A 21,739-nucleotide genomic window follows, 5' to 3' on the forward strand; every position below is an offset into this window, starting at 1 on the left:
ACCCAAGTAATCACAAAAAACTACTCTAAACAGTACCCACCTGGGCAGTCCCAGGGCTGAATAGGCTATAGATACTGAATTCCCTCATGCTCCTACAAAACAGCTAGGGAAGCAGGGGTTTTCAAAGGCATGCTTAGAATTACAGACAAAGCTACATTTTAAATACATTGGGTCCAATTCTGCACTTTGATACATCTGCGGGCAGAGTGAGTTTTGGATTTTTATCTTGACAGTGTCCCTTTAAATACAGGGAAAGCAATACTCTACAATCATTACTTGGAAATGGTAGAGTGTCTGTTATTCCCTTAATTGGGCTTTATTATCTTACTTAATGGCATTTTGTAAACAAAACGTCCACTTGCCATGTGTGAACTCTCTCCTCACAATCTCATAAAGGAAGTTTCTGCTTGGCTTGCTTTGGCTTTCTCAATCCATCATTTTTCATGTTAGTTACACACTTTCATATAGCTCCCATATGTCACTGAAATTATATTCTGTTCATATGGCAGTATTCATCACTATCCGAAGGCCATGTGATGGCAGATCTGGGAATATTGTCATTTTTAGCATCAATTCCTATACACAACATAAAGGGTTGCTGAACAGTACACAGGGATGCATGTTACCTTTCCAAACGGCCATAAGCAACTGTGTGCTTCTGCTTTCTCAACTTTTGATCTGTAGGTAAGGTCTTCCCATGACTGGAGAGATTCAACTGTGAATCTCTATCCTGTTCCTTATACACCCACAATAGGGTGTGTAGTAACCACACCATAGACTGAACAAGCAAAGGCCTGTTGTTCTGACACAGAACTGAACGATCTTTGTTTAATAAGTAGGCATGAGTCAAATTCATTTTGGGTACTGGAAGTTTCATCCACCAGGTTCAAACTTGCAGAGCATTATGTATGCCAGCTGATACCCAGATGCTAAAATGGATTTGACCATTAGTGTAACCCCAGTGCAGGTTGGTGAAACTTCCAGCAAGCTGTAAGAAGGTGTAAGTCAAAGTAGTCCTGCCAACTCCTTATCTTGTAAGTTACACCACCTTGGATTCCCTTGGACAGTGGCAGAATGTGTGTGAGTAGTTCTAAAAGAGTCTCACTGAGTGTATGGAAGTTAATAGAAGAGGACCTGACTTACACATTACGTCTGAATTTGTAGTGTGTTCATGTCTTGTGCATTATAACTGCTAACAATCGAGCAGGGACCAGCAAGGTCCACTGAAAGCAACTTTTCCATGTGAATGCAATAGAAGCCTCTCTGACTGAACCAGAAAGAGCAGAGGGGCAAGTAAAAGTCCTCTCTGTGGACTTAACAGAGCTTTGTGGTTCAAATGTGGGGGAAAGTTCAGCTCTGCATTCTGAGAGAGTCTATAATGACAAACCCAATTAAGTAGTATGTAGCTGGCCATTGAAATAATGGTTAGACATGTACCACATCCCGCACATTCCTTTCTAAATCATTCTTGTGAGGAGGAAATATAACACAAATGTAACATACTGGTGGAAACCATAAATTGCAGCGATGAAAATAGGGATATGGGAAGCACTGTAGAAAATTCTGTAATGCCTTAATTGACTTTATTTTAAAACAGACCCCTGCATTGTTAGATATAACCCTGATATATTTTTAGCACTAATCCACAGTCATGTGTGACTCAGATATATTTATATTTTAACCATTGTTACTACAGTGCATGGACAGAAAAGATAAGAGAAAGAATCACTGTGTAAAGCACAAATATGATTAGCAAGTCTGAAATACTGATTACTGTACATTGGCACAGGGTTGTGGTGGAAACAGTACATAGGACTGGGAGCCAGGATTCCTGAGTTCTATTCCCAGCTTTGTAGATGACTCACGATGTAACCTTAGTCAAGTCAGTGAGGGGCACGGTTTCACAAGTAAGTGTGCTAACCTGCACATTGACTTTTAACAAACTTTCAGTGCATGCACGCAACCTTGATTTGTACATGCATCGAGATATTTTTACCCACAAGCCACGGTTTGTACATACACACAAACACCAGCTTTTGTTTAATGACCCCACCATGGATCATCAGTGAGAATTAAACCTAGGACCTTCAACACTGAAAATACAAGCCACCTCCACTCGAGCTATAAAAGTAACTACATTAGGTTGAAGCAGTAGTAGACTCCAATCCGCAATGGGCACCAGCCATTAGAGTAAAACACTTAACCAATGAGCTACATTTGTATGCTCACACCTAGCACATTTGCATGTGTGCAAGTGCCTTTGAAATTTTGTCCTTCAGATTCTGTACTTTAGTTTTCTTCATAACACTTATCTATTACCCAGGGATGTTGAGAGATTTAGACAAGATGTATCAAATGCTCGAAGATCCTCACATGAAATGCACAATTGAGCCCCAATCCAAAATTCATTGAAATGAACAGGAGCCCTTCCATTGACTTGAATGGGCTTTGGATAAGGCCCTAGAAGGGCAAGATGATGTTGTTGTTGTTAAATACCAACAGTAAGTCAGAGTGTTTCTTCTCCACCTTGGAGACTGTTTAATCAATAGTTCTTTGCTTGTGTGTGTTTGTTTGTTTTTGAGGATGGTAGGGATACTCAATACATTATTTCAGGTCAAATATTTATGCACCAAAATAACTAGACTAGCTCTTTGTATTTGCTTTTACAATGGAGAATTATACTAACTTCCCTAATTATATACTTAAATCCCTGATACAACACAAAGATCCTTCTTGTCTGCCTTATTACTGCTTTCTGACTTGTTTTCAAATAATCCTACAAAGCTCTGCTGTACCTTTTGGCACCTAATGAAAACAAACACACATCCATCTAGCAAAGTATAAATACTGACAGCTTGGAAACATCTATAATCATAGACAATGGAATAACTTGTCATGGAATAATTTATGGCCACGTGGCATTAAAAGGTTTTAAAAGGCGACTAGATTAGGGGCCAGATTCTCTGGCCTGCTCCTGTGCTAAGGGAATTGAGACTGCCTTTAATTCTCCTGCTACAGGAGCTCCCAGTGAGCACAGAGATGTCATAGACCCTGGACTCTTTAATTCCCCTCTCTGCCTGTGCTAACATTATTCTTCAAATGGATATTTCTTCATTATGTACAGTAAGCAATGTTGGGTCTAGTCATGATCGCTTTAAAGTCAGTGAGAGTAGCACAAATCCTTTCTTGCAATGGTGTAGAGCTGGCCATAATTACAAATATTTCCTCTAGGCTTCAGTAGAAATCTGGGTCCCCTCTCCAAACAGGGAGAACTGTTTAATGCACAGCGCCAACAATTAATTGTTGCCTGTTTCACAGACACACACCATTACATTCTTTCTTACTCACATTTTTCCACGAGAAATTGGACATCTCCTGAACGGCTGGTTGTCTTTCATGAATGATTATTTAACAGATTTGGTAACTTTTCTTTGCCTCGTGCTGCTCTGTTCTGCTGTACAGGATATGATATAACATCATAGAGCATAAGTAATGAGAGAGAATCTACTTTTGCAACATGACACGTTGAACCTTAAATTGTTAAATAAGCCATGGTTTTAGGGTGGGGTTTGACTGCATTTCTTGAATATTTTTCTGTTAACCCCCAAAGCAATACCAAACCAAGTTTTTGTGGAATGCAATGAGCTGGCTATCTGCCATTGTAGACATTTCCATTCTGCCCTTCTTTGTATGTTTCACAGTGATACATTTCTAGTCACAGGGAAGTTTCTGATCCAGTCTTCAAGCACATATTGCTTGATGCCTTAACGTTGGTTTCGTTTCTTCCACTACCTTTAATAAGCACATCAATTGCAGCACAGTTAGAAACTGCAGTTCTGAGAAATGGAATCTGTCGCTGCAAATAAAATGTTGTCTGGTTTTTCAGAGGTCATTTTAAGCCACAGCAAAAATGATCCGGAAAAAAGAAAAGAACCTCATTATTCCATAGTAATTTGTGGGGGAAGGATAGCTGAGTGGTTTGAGCGTTGGCCTGCTAAACCCAGGGTTGTGAGTTCAATCCTTGAGGGGACCATTTAGGGATCTGGGGCAAACACTGGGGACTGGTCCTGCTTTTAGTGGGGTTGGACTAGCTGACCTCTTGAGGTCCCTTCCAACTCTGATATTCTATGATTCTTGGGAAAACAAAGAAAGGAAAGGAAGCCACAGCAGTCCTACACCAGAAAAATGGCTTAATTCCCTCAGTTAGGTCTCTCTCCTCTGCTGCCTGCCCAGAGGAGAGGATCTACCTTCTCAAGGTTGAGATGTATGAAAGGGTAGTCTGAAAGGAACTGATGGTCTTGTTTTTAAGGTCCTGGACTGGGAATGAAGGTAATCGGGTTCAATTCCCAGCCCCACCACAGACTTGTGTGACTTTGGATAACTCAATCTACCCTATTCTTCAGTTCCCAACCTGTAAAATGAGCATGATATCCTTTCATTTGTCCCACCTTTTGTGTAATTTGTCTGTTTGGGGCAAAGACTGTCTTTTAGTATGTGAAAAAGTAACTAGGCTACAATCCCATTTAGGCTTCTAGGCACTATGTTAATAGAAATAATTACTAAGAATGGATAATGTGAAAGGAACAGCCTGCATCGCTCCACAGTGACCAATCTGGCCAATCTAGCTAAGATACTGAAGAGAAAAACGGTTTAAAAAAAAACACAGGTCCTTGAGGGAGGGAAGTGGAAGCAGAAGGAAAGCTGATGGAGTAACGGGATGCCATGTATATTTCTTCTTCCTTCCAACCCCATGTAAAAGGATACATGTTGAGGGATACAAGTTTTTGTGTAAAATAACTAGTTATGGAAATAAGTTAGTCATGGGGTGATGTATGCTCATTATCCACTCAGACCTCACATGGAAGGATCACTTCTAGGTATTAGAGGGGGTTAATTTACACTTCAGCCCTTGGCCTCTAGGTTGAGACAACCCATACAGGCATTAATTGTTGTCTTTGTTTGATTTTCTGTATTGGAAATGCATATTCAATAGAGCACGGAGTGTTGAAGGTTACCAGGCTTATTCAGAGACCAGTCTTCAAATGACAGTGGCTTTTAGTCACTATTGACATAGGATGAATTAGAATGGCTAACCCTAAGGTGAAATGCTCTGTATCTCATTAACAGTCAGTTGGAGCCATCCAGCAGCCCATGCTCTTCTTGTTAGGAATGTTTTAACAATCTTTGACCTATGATGGTTGGTGTAATCCCCTCAGATTTGCAATGACTGCTGTACTGATTCACAAAGCACAGGGTTTTTCTACCTGCTATGTGACACTTGAATAGAACAGACGTATTATGAATTATTACTACCAACTAGGATTAAAAATGTCAATAAACACTTTTTAAAGTCAATTACATTAATTAAATATTGTCTTTGTGTCAGCTGGCCAATATCTCTGCATAACGAATCCATTTCATGCACAATAGGTCATGGGGAATTCTGTGCAATTTTGGTGCTGAACTTTCAAAAATTAATTGCATTTACTAGAGCAGAAAAAAAATCCATAGCAAATGGTGGGGGAAACACCTAAATAGTAAAATATAATTGTTCAGTTCTATAGTATCATGAAAGGGCTGCATACACTGGCCTACTAAGATGCTTCAGTGGACCTTGCAAGTCAAAAAGGCAAATAATAATAGCAATGCTGGCATTTGATCTTTTTTATTATTACACCTTAACTTGTTCCCCCATGATATAGAAATTTACCTTCTCCTATACAGTCAATGTGCCTGGCTTACTAAATACGACAAACAATGTTGTTGTTCTGAAGGTGACTTGTGTCTATTTTGTAGTGAATGAATAAATGCTACAAATTAAATTTGTCATAGCCCACCTGAGCCCTTTTATACAGTGATGTCAAAGCATCATGGTATCAATTGTTGGTGATATTTTAATCTAGAAAAAGATTTTCAGAACAGGGACAACTTCTGTTAATAGATGTTGGCATGTTCTCTCTCTATGGCTTTGAGGGAATCTTGACATAACATAAATAGAGATTGTAAATTGTTTAGGGCAGGGTCTATTTCTTTAATATATGCGTGTATGGAGCCTAGCACACAGTGGTCCCCAACCTGAGCCTCTAGGTACTTCCATAATACTAATGAACAATAATAATATCTTAAATGTAGAGACCTCCTTCTATTCAGATGATCCCATAACGTTTTACAAGATTAAATTGATATGTAACTCACCAGTTTAATTAACCTACTGTTGGGGTGACATTCAACAACTGTTTCATAGGGCATAGCAATACCACAGTTTAGAAAGGAAGTGGAGGATACAATTTAAACAATGGGTACTATTTGGGTATGCAGGCTGTAATTATCCATGTCTGAATTTGGCCATGGCATTGGAGTTAACATTTTTGTTCTAACAAAAAGTGTCTTGAACTCCTGAACTGCCACAGGACCTTCGTACTGTCTCTTTGAACGATAGCATTTTCAAAAGTATAGTGCCTCAACAAAAATAGCATTGATCAACATATCACTATCATTTTATTCATGTAAAGCTCTTTCTTTCCTTTTTTTTTTAAAGGTAATTGTCATATGTGAGTATGAACCAACCTAGTAAAAGTTTACAACCCCTCTTGTACTGTTGCTTTACCTTTGATCATAACTTGGTATTTACAAGCAAGGTAAATCAATAAACTCCCTTGGAAATTAATACAAATTAACCATGAGTCTTATCTTAAATAGATAAGAACACTGTGCAGAATTTTAGAAACATGCAGTAAAGACAATAGGTACTCTCATGAACATACTGACATGTATTCCATTAGAATTTGAGGGATTCTCTGAAACTGCTGTTGTACAGATTATCAAATTAGTAGCCATAAGAAAATTCCCATATTTAGCAGAATTCCAACTGAGATTCAGGAACTCTGAAAACAATGTATGACTATATGTGGTTTTGAATAAGCTGCAGTTATAAATGTCATAAAGGTATTATGGATTTAAAGAGCTAATTCAGAAGAGTTTGGGTTTTTTTCTAAATAAAAAGCCTGATAGCTTTTCAGAGTGGAGAAAGTATTGACATTTACTGCCACCTGTTGGGAAATATATAAAATTTCTCTCTCCCACAAGTATGCAGCAGAGATACCAATATATACTGATCCCAGCATGCATCCAGTATATCTCTTTGTGTTATCACTTTAGTCTGTCGGAGGATTGAAACATCCAGTTTTTCTATACAAAACTTCTTTCTTACTTCTATTTGAGGGCAAATGAACAAAATGAAACCTCACGACTTAGCTTACAAATCAACAGCTAAGTCGGGAGCACAATCAGTTTTTTGAAATACTTCAAAACCGTGAATCTTTGCATGTAATAATATACACATGAAACGTATCTGTTTGCAGGGATCTTTTTGACATTAAAGTATATGACTTTAAGTATAGTATAAAGCATATTTCAGGGGATCTTTGAGATTTTCCTTTGGAAAGCTACTATTTTCACCCCAGTTCAATAGATCATCAAATAATTTATTCCTATGATCTTCAAAAAAGAAAAACTATAGGTAGCAAATGTTAATACTAGAAATGCCATCGATGTACTTTAATAATATAATGAACAGAAAATTATAATGTTTCTAAGTGCTGTGGCTGTTAATGATTCCATGGCACTTTTTATAAGAATAGGGGCATTGCCCCAGAACAAATTGCTACATGGGTAATTACAATATGCCCACTTTAAATTCCCTAATATCAATTGGGTGCTGTGTTCTTCCTGTCCTAAATTGTCATCAATACCTATAGTAGTTATAACAATAGCTATTGTAATTATAACAATAGTTATAGCTGTATGCTCTAAACAGCCACCACATTCCACATTGCAGTAGTGTGTTAATTGATTCCTGTGCATATAGGGCCAAATCTTTCCTAAGCAAGCACAGTGTGGGCAGCAGTTCTGATACTCTCGAAGCTCCAGATAAATTCAGTGAATGAGACATTGTGCCATCACAGAGAAGGGTTATCAGAATCAGGGCAGGGCTAGCTATTTGCTATGGAAAACTGTAGATTTTCCCTCCAACCATGCCTCTTTTACACTGGTCCGTGTCCTCTGCTATGAGTAGTCTGAGTCTCGTTCATTAGCAGCATGAGCCCGTTAATGCACCATGGCAGAGCCTCATCTTCATTCCCACACCTGTTGCAATGCAGCTTGCATGTGCACTTGGATCAAATGAGTCTAAATGAATCCAAGGGCTCAGTTGTGGAACCCTAATATAGGTGAGCACTTACCAGCATAGTCCCATAGGCTTGAGTGGAGCTAGTCTTATAAGTGCTCGGCAACATGAACAAGGGTTCCACAGCTGGGCCTTAATTGAGACTAACAGGGCCACATGCTAAAATGAAAGTTAGATTCCCTTAGACCTTCTTACACCCATTCTACAAATGTGTAAGACAGGTGTAATTTAATGTATTTTGCACCTTCTTCCAGCTGACTATCCTCTCACCTACCCTGGTTTTATACTAGGGAACTCACTGATGTACCCTTGATTTGCACCAGCATAACCAAGAGGTGAATCAGTCCTATTTAATCTGACCTAGAAATACCTCCTTTCAAATATGGCATTCACACTCTCTCTCCATCTAAATTGGGCCCATTTAACACAAGGGAGTCAATGATGGCGTAATTCACATGCTGAAGGCCGAGAAGAAAAAAAAATAGCAAGACAGGAAAGTGTAAGAAGGTGCAAGTTAAATCGTGTGAGATTTACATTAATTTACATGTTCTTACATCTTCCTTCAAATTATCATAGTGTAGGCTACCCCAATCTAGCATCCCTTATACATGACTGAGTGTAAATTGGTTTAAGGGATTCTATATACAATTAGGGAACATGATCATCTAAATTTGGCCTCTCGTTTTCCCTGTATGCCAGTGCACATACAGTCAGAAATTAGCTTTAAAGTACTTTGAGATCCTTTGGAATGAACAGGTTTCAGGGTGGTAGCTGTGTTAGTCTGTATCAGCAAAAACAACAAGGAATTCTTGTGGCACCTTAGAGACCAACAAATTTATATGTTAGTCTCTAAGGTGCCACAAGGACTCCTCGTTGTTTTTAGAATGAATATAAATGCATAAATAAAAATATAAACACATATAAGCAGTTTTTTTAACTAAATGTCCAGATTTTAATGATTGCATGCAGTGTTGCTGTAGCTGTGTTGGTCCCAGATTATTAGAGAGACAAGGTGGGTCGCTCCGATCTTCATGAGTTATACGTTGTATTCTGTTGACAAAAACAAGTGTTTTCATCAGCAGAAGGCCAATCCAGAGATGCGACCATTGAAAGGTTTGTCCAATATTTTGAAGCACTTGTAATTAATTCATCTCAACAGTTCAGGACACCAGGGGGAAAATGAAGAGAGATTCAACAAGGAAGGATCAAGAATTGAAGCATTCTTCTTAGCATAGGGCCTTCTCTCCATCAGTTTTCTAACAGAGTGTCACATTGTGTGCAAACATGAGCCCAAGGCCTGAGGTTTGGATTGCAATATGAATTCAATATTCCCTCACATTTGAGGGTGTTTAGATTCAGTCTGGTTTGGTCAAATACACAGAAAAGGGACTACGCTGTGAAGTAGAGGTCTGGATTTGTATCCTGACATCCCCAAAGTCTGTGTGGGTTCACATCCAAACTTCTAGTTTGGGCCCATCTCTAGGTCTGCCTATGCTCCGTTCAGTTAGCTGCTCTCCAAATCACGTGGAAGTAAACTAGGAAACCCTAAACTTGACCCTGAAATCTAGTTTTTGCTTGCCAGTTTCACAGACAATTTCAAATTCTTGGAGAACATAGCTAGAAAAAAAATAAAGGAACTTAAAATAAAGCTTAAAAGGAAAAAATATAAATTATGGGCCAAATCCTCAGCCATGAAATGTCCCATTTGCACTCCTTCTGGCTATGCAAAACCATTGAGCCATCCTAAGCTGACAGATGAGGATTCCCGTCCAGGCGGAGTCAGCCCTACACCACTTTCTCTTCATCACACTGTCATGTCAGGGGGATGGGCTGGCACTCTGGCAGTTCCCCTCCAAATTAACAGCATCAAACAGCCTAAAACAAACCAGTTTAACTAAAGCATCATTGAGGCTTTATGTTACACCAGGGATCAAACTGTCCTCCAGCTGGGGATGAGGTGGTTTAATGCTGCACCACCATTACCCACACCTATAACCTGCACCAAATGCAGCCTGGCTGAACTTGGGGATTGGGGACCACATACACAGAAAGAGAGATTATGGCATATGTATAATTATACAATGAGGGATGTGGTTTAAGTTTTATTTGCATTTGTTTGGGATGGCCACATTACCCATGAGTGCCAATGTCATGAGTCAATAAGTCTATGCCACACATTTTACATAAAAACTCCTTTTGAAGTGTTTGAGAGCTTAAATTCTCATTTCCTTCTGCTTATAAAACTAGATAGGCCCTACTTAGTATCAAGAGTCCAAGTGCATATGTGAAGGGAGAAAAAAAATAGCCAACTATTTTTAAAGCCTAGAAAAATGCTGTAAATGTTATATCCTATAAATCAGGGTGTACGTTGTAAAGTCCAATATTTTACAACTAAACCAGGGCTAGCAATGGATGCTGCATACCAGGATCAATCTTGTAAATGGGAATTTTGTCAAAATATGGATTGCAGTACTGGGGTTATTACTGCAAACCTGTGCTATGTTCTCCAGGCAAAATAAAGCCAGTATTTCTAGCCATGACATGTCATCAGACATTAGAAGTGATGCAGGTCAAGAAATGGATATAGTACAGCCCAGACTTCAAGCCAGTGATCTTCTGCCATATTTGAGACATATACAACAGAACCCCAATTTTACGAACATCTATCTTATGAACAATGAGTTATAGGAACCATTTTTATGCCATATAGTTATTTTTTTTTTACCACTTAATGTAACTTCAACCCAAAGTTCAAGCAGCTGTTCAGGCTTGAACAGCCTGAGATCTGGTGGCAAAGTAGAAAGGCGTTTCTCTCAAACACAGTAAAATCAGGCACACTGCATATGTCTGTTACTATTCATCCCGACTGTAATTTTGGGATGTTACATGTTATTTTATTTTTTTTATGAACTCGATCCCCCATTAGCTCATTAAATAGGGGTTCTATTTGAATAAAATCTTTTTGTAGCAGTTTTTCTCATTGAAAAATGGTGGCTGTTTGAAAGCTCCCCAGAGATTTGCAGTGTTAGAAGCAGTCTTGGTGGAGGTGGATTAGTGGGTTAGAGCAGAGATGAGGAAGTGCTAGGGGTATCGTAGATACAGTTAGTTCCATGGTTCTGCCATGGCTAGAAGAATAAAGTCCTGTGCTCCAGGGCTATCAGAACATATGCAGTGTCTCTTCATATGCTTGTGCACGTATCTGTGTGTGTTTGTTTATGGAAATATGCTTATAAGTGTAAATATAACATAACTGGAATATGCTTTATGCTAGATATGCCATGTGACATATCTTTGCAAAGGTTATGATCTGCTGAATATATTCATCCTATTTGTGTGCATGTATCATTTTTATATCTGAAGTTATGAGCGTTGGCTCTATGCTTGTATTTGAAGTGTTTGCTGTAGGAAACACACAAGGGAGGTTTGGCCAACATATTGTGAAGGGGCTATTCAAGTAATTGGGAGTACTCAACTAACAGTGGACTTTGGGAGACACCAATACATATCTGAGCTTTCCTGGGAGCATTCAAACTAACATGTAAACAATGGCATCGGCCTGCAAAAAGCTGAATCATTCAAGGACATGTGACTTGCCCAAGTGGCTACAAACTCCATCTTGTTGCTGTGATTTTGCACAGAAGAACAAAAAGGTTTCCGCTCATGAAAGAGAATATAAAAGGCCCTGGAAGCCTCTTTATTTTGTCTTCAGCTGGCTCAAGAGATGGCCTCTCCAACCCAAAGAGATGCCTGAAAGAAACTGGAACAAAGGACTGTAACTGTGGGGGTCTGAGTGATTGCTGGACCCAGGCCATAAACTACAAAGTTGGTCTGAAAAGGATTTTACCTGAGATAACATCTAGGGTGAGAAGTTAGTATTTGTAACTAGATCCTTAGTGTATTAAGTTAGCCTTGCGTATTTTGATTTATTTTACTTAGTAACGTACCTTGTTTTGTCTGTTATTACTTGAAACCACTTAAATCGTACTTTTTATACTTAATAAAATCACTTTTGTTTATTAATTAACCCAGAGTAAGTGATTAATACCTGGGGGAGGAAACAGCTGTGCATATCTCTCTATCAGTGTTATAGAGGGTGGACAATTTATGAGTTTACCCTATATAAGCTTTATACAGAGTAAAACGGATTTATTTGGGGTTTGGATCCCATTGGAAGCTGGGTGTTGGAGACAGGAGCACTTCTTAAGCTGTTTTCAGTTAAGTCTGCAGTTTTGGGGGCGTGGTTCAGACCCTGGGTCTGTGTTTGCAGCAGGCTCATGCGTCTGGCTCAACAAGGCAGGGTTCTGGAGGCCCAAACTGGCAGAGAAAATGGGCTCAGAGGTAGTCTCAGCACACCAGGCGACAGCCCCAGGGGGGTCTCTGTAACTGAACCCATCACATTTTGTATAGTATGTTATATATACGTTGGTGGGAGCAGAGTTATGCCAACACCAGGTGCTTTATAAAATCTCACACAACCTTTGTAAGAAATGGCTACCTAACTTTTGGCTTTGAGATTCATATTTAGTAATTCGGTTTCATATTTAGTAACTTTAGTATTCAAATAAGTTACTCAGTTTTCAAAATTGCCAAGAATCCAGAAGTTCCCATTGACTTCTCTAGGAGCTGCTTCTGGATGCTCAGTGTAGTTGAGAGTCATATTTAAGTGCCTAGAAATGGATTTTAGGTACCTAAGGTACACAAGCTTGACATTTTTGGCCTAAGATTATATGGTATCTTTAAGCCCCTTTGTTTTCAGTTTAAACTGAACTTTACTGAAAAAATCCCAGGCTTTACAAAGAGTATGATTAGGTTTTTTTCCGATTTTCACCCTACTTTTGTTACATTCAAATATATGAAAAATAACTTGTTTTATTAGGACAATACAATACATTACATGAGATATTTGTATTATGATAATACATTAGTTTGTGTTAATAGGCAAAACTGCCTGTTGAGGTACGGCTATGTATTAGTCTAGAAGATACACACAATAAACAAACGGGCACGCTCGCAAGCTCTGAAGTGCATGTGCATCTGAATGTTCGAGTGAATCTCGCACCCACCATGTGCCCATTTCAAGCTGTTAGCAGAGAACAGTTTACAGATCTGACACACTAAAATGGGAAGAAAACGAAAACCTGTACCAGAATACATTTCAGAACACAAGGAAGTATTCTAAAATTTTAAAAAAGCAAAAACAGGACAAAAGGATGAAGTTGAGTGTATGCGCTGCAAATGGTGTTGCCCAATTATTAAATGTAACTATTTATAGGCTAATAGTTCTAAGTCTACAACAGTCAATCATTTATTCAAACGAAAAGTTTTATTTGGGGAGTAGAGATACATTGTTTTCTTAAAAAGAAAAGGAGTACTTGTGGCACCTTAGAGACTAACCAATTTATTTGAGCATGAGCTTTCGTGAGCTACAGATGAAGTGAGCTGTAGCTCACGAAAGCTCATGCTCAAATAAATTGGTTAGTCTCTAAGGTGCCACAAGTACTCCTTTTCTTTTTGCGAATACAGACTAACACGGCTGTTACTCTGAAACCTGTCATTGTTTTCTTAAACTCAGAGGTGGCATTGTGTTTTGAGTTTTGTTTTACTTCTGCAGCAAACCACCCTGATGAACAGAATTCAAAGCATTAATCTACTGAATACTTTTTCCTGTGTCCTTCTGTCCACCAAAATAAACCCCAATATTTGCCTAGAAAAATTATTAATAGTTCTTTCCACCAATTTTTCCTGTTTTTGTTGTTGGAGTAATAAACACTGATAAACTCCCAGGAAAAAATTAAATACAATAAAAACCGAAAACAAAGGGCCCTAGGTATCTTCTCTTTGAAATTGTTACTCAAGGTTGAACTGAAACCTGGTGTCTCATGGGCTGTAGTGTCATCAGCAGTTAGTTTTAAGGAACATGCTTTATATTTCACAGGGCCTAATCCTGTCCATTGAATTCAGTGGGAGTTTTGCTATTGACATCACTGAGAGCAGGGTCAGGGCCATAGTCCATGTCTTTCATTTATGTGCTTCATCCGTTCCATCTGCCCCACAGATGTGGAGACTGAACACAAATTAAGTGGTCTACAACACTGTTTGGTGCTGTGTCAATAATAAATAAAGATAATAATGAAATACATTGGGTGGATTTTATAATCCAATGTATTTAATCATATGTGCCAACACATTTCAACTAATGTCCATGTATACATTAATAGAGTTGTATGAATAAATTATTAAATGAAAATCAGGTGAAGGAAAATATGTGTGTGTGTAACAATGTGGCCGATTCTAGGATCCTGCATGGGGATGAAAAGCTCTTCTATGGAATCACCCTGATGTTAGCTGCTTGAACCCTGCAGACAAATGCAGAGGTAGTTTTTCTGACTCACTCTGAGGTTAAAATCAGATGTGTCCAATCTAGGAGTAGAAAAAAGGCCGTCATGCCTCAGAGCTGGTGAAACTAAGGGCTGAGATAGAGGTCCTGAAGGAAACTTAGGGAGAAAGCTTAGGCTGCAGTTTATGTTGTGCTATTGTTAATTGAGTCAATAAAGCCAAACCCCGGGAAGGGATAACTTGAACTATATACTACATTTACAACAGGGTGAGAACGCTGCTGGCATACAGTCTATTAAATAAACTCTATGTATATAAAATTATAAAGTACCTGAGATGATTTTACCAATAAGCTCACAGGACTGGATAAACATCTTGATACATCTGTATTGTTGAATGTCAGGAGAATTCTAGTGAGCTGTTCCATTTTCACTGGTTTTTATTTTTCATATTCATATATAATACAATTGTTTCTTTTTAACATATCTATACTAGTGCTTCTCTGCCTGTGTCTTTCTTATATGATGAAGTGCTTTCTTTTGCTGCCTGCATCATCACACTTTCTTGTCTCTGGGTCATTCATGAGAATGTTTTGTAATGCCACAAAGAGAGTTTTAATGGGACGCTTTAAGGAGTAATGGAAATTGTATGAGGAGGGCTATTCTGGCTTTGATTAGTTTGGACATTGATTGTTTAGCACTTATGTGACACCAGAAGCCTCACTATGGTTACAGTCTTGTTATGGGTAGATCCAAAACAAAAACTCTGGAAGTTAAGTATTTAAAATTCAAACCCAGACCCATATGCTAATTTTGTAAATATCCCCTATTGCAAGAATAGCCTAAAACCAAAACACCTGAGCTTTGGGAGGTCTTCAAAATATAGATCCAAATTTAACAGCTTCAGTCCATCTTAGATTGTAAAAGTAAGTTTTAAAGCAATACTTATGTACTAGGCCAACTCCCTTTAAAAAGAATAAACGTATTAAGAGATATAGAGCCTGATCCTGCTCTCCATGGGAAAACAGCCATTGACTTCAGTGGGAATCAGATTAGACTGATAAGTAGATACTATGGGACTTGATCCCACAAGGTGCCAAGCACTCTGACTCTGACCCAAGAATCACATAGGCCTATGCTTATCTTTAGAGGTAGGAGCGGTCCCCTGTAACTCAATGGGGCTACTCATATGCTGAAAGTGAAGAACATGTCCATCAGGATCAGGATTAGAGTGCTCAGCGCCTTGCAGGACCAAACCCACAGAAATTAAGTGCTACACTAGACAGTATGGTAATAGGTATTTTAGGAATATGTAATAATGTGAATGACTCTTTGAACTATACAGTACAACTGTGAATGTCAGTACCAGGCTCTGAACTTTCCTCCCTGCATCACTTGTTAGCTGTTTCCAGTTTGAGACAGCAGCCTAAAAGTTTGGTAATGCTATTCATGTCAGGGGACTCTGTGAAAGGAAGACTCAGCAATCAAAATACCAGCCAATGTATTTAGCATTAAGAAAACCAGCAGTGGCTGCAATTAAAGGAACGTTGATTCTCAGCCTTCACAAGGTTTGATTTTATTATTTCAAGGGACATTTCATTCTACATTTTCATTTTAGCTGGGTTTGTTGCTAGCAAAGAAACTTATCATAACAGGTTTCAGAGTAGCAGCCATGTTAGTCTGTATCCGTAAAAAGAAAAGGAGGACTTGTGGCACCTTAGTCTCTAAGGTGCCACAAGTCCTCCTTTTCTTTTTATCATAACAGATTTTTCCAGACAGTAGATTGCTTTCTTTCTTCAGTTTCTTCAGACTTTTGCCTCTGTGGCAATCACTATTGAAAGGGGGGAGTCAAGGAAATCTCCCTCCCCTGTGAACACTGGTTGTACATAGTCAATATCCTCTGGGGAATGGAGTGCATATTTGCCCTCCTCTATGTATATTTTTGGTGCTTTGTGTTATTATTTGCTAAATAAATTGTGATGTTTTTTGACTCATCCTCAACTTTGAGACTTTCGTGCAAATTCCCCAATTTAGAGATAAATTGTTAAATAACTCACAAATTAATTTTAAATACAGGTACAGCACACACACCTCTGAAAGTGTGTTTTTCTGAACGTCAGTGCCGCCCTAACTATCTAACTCAGGAGCAGAATGCCAGATTAACCTGTCTCAGTTCCATTTTGCTTTTTCATACTAGCCTCTATTTCTCTCTGTCTTTTCCCCATTTAGAAACACATACCTGAGAGACTGAGTCTCACGCTGTATACTGCTATACAGTGGAGGTCATCTGTGGCCTTCCAGCTAACAGACCCTCGTGTTAAATGTTGAGGGATTGGTAGACATCCATTCATAGAGAAAGTCCCATGACTCCAGAATTCACTTTCCTTGCTAGTCCAAAAGAGCATGAGTTTGTTGACGTTTAGACCATAGTTGAAGGCTTAGCTCTATCCTCAGATATATACCCGGCAGGGGAAGGGGCTGGAAGTTTTTTAGTTTGATTGGGGTTTTTTTGTCGTACTGGAGACAGGTGGTTTGGGAGAAAATCTCTTTGATAAAAGCAGCAGAGACTGAAGTTATGCTTATATCTGAAGGATCCTAAGACATGTTGGTTCATTTTTATATCAAATACACCAAATAAATAGAGATGATGCATGAAGTCACTGCTGCTCCATGCTCCAGATTTTCTTAATCTATATTCATTCCTGTAGGAGTTTGAAGACAATTCTTAAACTTCTTCCTTCTTTTCCTATCCTGCCCCCATTATGTGCTCCAACAGGAGAGAGAGAAAAAAGTGTGTTTATTGAAACCCTTTTCTCTCTCTTTTATCTGGCTGTACAATCAATGTATTTAAAAAGCACTCCTATGTTTGCTTATATTTTGAAAATGTTTACTTCATCTCAAACTGAAAAATCTACCTATCAGCCTGTGTCTTTGCTTATAGTTGATCTGGCTGTTGTGTTATCTTCCCTGTATAAACAATGTCACAGTAGCTAATACATTCGTTTATGGGTCTCTGAAATAAACATATACCTAGGAAATACTTCATAGTTTAAAATAAAAACAGGCATCTGGCTGCGTGGTGCACAGAGGAGAGTCAAAGCTGGGGCATGAAAACGCAATGGTAAGAGGTGGCCAACTACAGTCACTGGGACATACTCTGTTTTCCCAGTTTAAATCTGTTCCCTTGCCGCTCCATTTATCTGTTCATAACCTCTAATTAGTCATTTCATTGTCAACGGGAAATGCTAAAGTGCTGTGCAGTTTACTAGAACAGTTGTGTGTATATATATGGTCTATCAATTCCCTCCGGAGGTAGCATGGTACCCAAGGCTAAGCTATTATTGGCAGAGAAGAGAGTTTCTGTTGCTCCCCCGTGCCAGAGCTCTGCTGTGAATACACGTGGAATTAATTTTTTCTGGGGGTATTAGAATGCCTAGGGGGGGAAACAGCGCCTGTAATTTCTACACAACTTCCACAAGTCAGCTGGCCTAACGCCCATCTGCCTGGAAGAAGACACAGTTCTTTGCCCAGGTAGTGTGACACTGAGGTGCCTACGCTTTACAGCAATGTGCCCCTTGGCTCCAGGTTACTGAAATCAGCTCATCGACTCTTTCATCCCAGGAGACACAAACCCAATATATAAACAGAGCCTCCCTTTGCAGTGTGTCCTCGGAGGGTCCTGTCTAGCGCAGATCATGCTGATCCAACCTGACAAGGGCCACGGATAAAGAGGGAGGCTCACGCCAGACGCATTATAATGCTATTGCTAGACAATATCACAGGAGGGCAACCAGCGATCAAAGAAACCTTTTGCGAGCAGACCTTTTTAAACACACACACACACACACACACACACACAGAGCCTAGAGAAGCCAATAAGTGGCTGGTGCTCGCAGACATTTCACAAGAGCTGGAGAGGGATTGTCCTATCGTGAACACATTGTGTTTACTGTACCATAAATAATGCCTCTTGTGTAATATTCAGCACGCCCCAGCATTTCTTATCCCCTCTTACAACATTTCAACTGTAACTGGCACAGACCTTAAAGAGTTTTGCAATATAAAAATGGTTTTGGTTAGTTCCTCTGTTCCCTCCCTTTGTTTGTTAGAGCGCATAATATAGACTAGACATATACACCGAGACCCATTTATTGTTCATTTTAACCATTGATCTGGGCACCTCTCCAGCTTTGAGGCAGGTGGTTTGATCACATTTGCCTTTACATCTGCGGAAGGTAGGCAAATGAGTCCTTCCCAGCGGCTCATTTTTTGAAATTCCGTTCTCTCTCCTCGCTTGCCTTTGACTGTTTTCCGTCTTGCGCCCTGGTGGTTTTGTTTAAGGGGAGAGGCGTGAAGGATAAACCGAAACAGATGCAATGAAACTGTCACCCAAAGCACAACACAGCACAGCGAGCGCACACACACACACACACGCTTTCTCCCATCCCACCCTCCAAAACTGACAGTCCTCCTCACCCTTCTGGCGATGCCATGGTCCTGAAAGCCCCCCTGTCTTCTCAAGAATCCAAGGGAGGTGGGATGCAAAGGAAGCTCTGTCTTTTGGATAACCCCCTTTAGCGTCTAAGTAGTAGCACAAAAATTCCTTGTATAATCCTCAAGGCTCCAAAAGGCGAGACTCCAGAAGCTCTGCTCTTCAGATTCCCCCCCCCCCTCCACTTCCACCACCTCCTGTTGGATTGATATTCTCCACGTCTTTTAGGTTTTCATGTCTTGGAGGAAAAAGCACCGCCAGCCCTAGTGGAAACTGAGCAGCGGACGGCCGGGTTAGGCTGTGGAGGACACCTGGGCTTTGATCCCTTGCTTTCTCCTCCTGGAGTGGTGGGGGAGGGGGGGGTTGGGGGAGGGGGGGGTTGGGGGAGGGGGGGTGCATGTGAGTGTATGTGGGGGAAGAGGTGGTGGGTGACTTCACATTGACATGGTGTTGGCTGAGGCTGGATTGGAAGGTTTTAGCCTTCTAGCTGTGGATTTGCAGTCTATCCTTCTCTATTTTAGGCAAGGGCTGACATCACTAGCTGCTGTTACCCCTATAAATCCCCCCTCCCCCCCCCCAGCCTCTTCTTTAAAGAAGGGAAACAAATCCCACCGAGGGAATGCATGGATCCAGAGGAATGAGAGCGATTTCAGCTGCTGAGTTAGGGCAGAGATTCAGCCTTGCTCGGTTTTCATTACCTGCCCCCCCTCCCCCCTTTGCCAAGGGATTTAAAATGCACAGCGGTGAGGTTCAACGCAGGAGATTAGATCAGAAACATAAAGGACGCGTCTGAACAGCCGCAAACACACACGCTCATGTCCCTTTGCATTGTTCGTGCCGCGCTGCGATCTCAGCAGCTATAAATCTCAGCCGGTCCCTCACGAGGACCCTTCCCAGTCTGCTCGTTAGTTTCTTCTCTTTGTTTCCGTGGCTTTGCCTTTGGGGGGCTGTTGATTGGATTTTCCGGTTAGGAACCAGGGTGGGGGTGCTACCGGGGACCCTGCTGTGGCGGCGCTGGAAGCATAACTGGGAGTGTGGCTAATTAGAGCACATGTTTAGCCTTTTGGCAAACGGGGTGAGTGTGAGACACATTTCTGCAGCAGGTAAACTATAAGGAGAAAACAGGGGGACGGGGGGAGAGAGATCGCACTGGGGAAAGGGCACGGAAAGGGCTGGAGGCAAAGAGTTAATTTCCCCCTGGTCGATAGACTACTGCCACGTCCATGTCCTTTCAACCTGATTAGCAATCGGATTGGGACTCCAAAGGGGCGGGGTGCGGGGAGGGGTCACACTACTGTATAAGTGTGGGGGGGGGGGAGAGAGAGAAAAGAAAAACACGCAACAGAGAAATAGGAAGCAAGGCAGCAGTTAGAGTTAATGCCGGAGAAAAAGCCTGTTCCTGCATTTCTTCTTTTGAGGCCGAAAATCTTTACCTGATTTAAAATATTAATTTGCATTACTATCAATGAAGAGCCGTACAGAGTGTAAATCAGAAGGCTGGGGGGAAATTCCTCATACAGGAGATCTAAATGTGTCTCTCTCCGGGCCCCCAGTAATAACGTGTCAGTTTCTTCTGCCGCTCTTCAACTGGAATGGGGTCCTTGACTTCTAACTTATTCAGGGCCTAATTTTGCAACCCTTTCCCCCCCGAAGGACTCCTTACGCGCAGACCTGTGGAAGTTAAGGGAAATATTCACTTGCGTAACGATAGCAGAATCCACGTTTCTTTCATTCATGATTTGCCTCTCAAGCTGCCAGAACAAGGGGAAAGTGGCGCAAAACATGTCAATAACGGACTAGGTCAGGTCGATAGATAGATTAAATAAACAGGATCAGATCTGCCTTCAGGATATGAAGCGCGAGAAGACTCACAGGAAACTGCTTAGCTTTTTAGAAACCAGTAATGAGAGGCGAATGTGTGCTTTGGTGATGGCCTTTTCATGTGGTCTGCTTTCAGACGCATATGAAGGGAATCTTTGCAATAATAAAGTATGAATACAGTAAATAAATCTCTCCAATGGGGCTCTGCTGACCTCTGTTGGAGATGTGGGTAAATCAGTACTTCTGGAAGGAGACAGTGAATTGTCTAGCAGAAAGGTGAATTGTCCCGAGTATAGTCAATTTTAAGTGGTTAGTTTCGTTTAGTTAAATTAAAAAGAAATAGCTAAATATGCAGACACTTCCTGATTTATTCTGGAGTCTAATCCCTGCGTTAGAGCTCCTAGAAACAATTAAATGGGGAGAAGCAGCAAGAACACAGATTGCAACGCCACAGCAACTAATTCTGCCAGTGACTCTGGAGCCTCTGACTCTGCCCTCCTGCTGGAATTCTAAAAATAAACAAACCTCTAATCATGATAAGTATTCATAAAAACTTAAGAATGGCCATACTGGGTCAGACCAATGGTCTGGTCCATCTAGCCCAGTAGCCTGTCTTCCAACAGTGGCAGGTGCCAGATACTTCAGAGGAAGTGAACAGAATAGCGCAAATCATATTTAAATAGTTCTCCATGAGGAAGGAGGAAAGCTGCGCACACACGTTCCAGTGTCATTGAATCAGAAAGCTGGTGTTATTTGTCACCACAATACAACATAACTGATCATTTTAAATGGTAGCAATGGTAGGTTGTTATCCTATGTGTGGACTAGGCACTAGAGGGGGATGAGGCATACACTGTGCTAGTGTGTTTTGCCAATATTTGCTGTCAGCAGAGGATAGTAAAGATT

The 21,739-nt window shown here is 40.4% G+C and overlaps 1 protein-coding gene across 6 annotated transcripts in view; it reads right to left on the bottom strand.

Moving 5' to 3' along the window:
* The window catches only part of SLC1A2 (solute carrier family 1 member 2), a 118,425-nt gene extending 99,047 nt beyond the window's left edge, over positions 1-19,378 (bottom strand). For 2 of the 6 annotated variants that reach the window (XR_012159391.2, XM_073347973.2), the window contains exons 1-2: positions 18,997-19,378; positions 3,349-3,454 (exon numbers count right to left, since the gene is read on the bottom strand). Coding sequence is in view for 3 of the 6 variants with exons in the window: in XM_073347973.2 (XP_073204074.1) it covers positions 3,349-3,372 (24 nt within the window). In the remaining 3 variants the exon portion in view is untranslated. Of the gene's footprint in view, positions 1-3,348; positions 3,455-18,996 lie in introns of those variants that run through there. The other 4 variants (XM_073347974.2, XM_073347976.2, XM_073347979.2 and 1 more) reach the window with 4 other exon arrangements.
* Positions 19,379-21,739: the final 2,361 nt, after the last annotated feature.

The sequence above is a fragment of the Lepidochelys kempii genome, chromosome 6 (assembly GCF_965140285.1).
Source record: "Lepidochelys kempii isolate rLepKem1 chromosome 6, rLepKem1.hap1, whole genome shotgun sequence".
NCBI classification, from domain to species: domain Eukaryota; kingdom Metazoa; phylum Chordata; order Testudines; family Cheloniidae; genus Lepidochelys; species Lepidochelys kempii.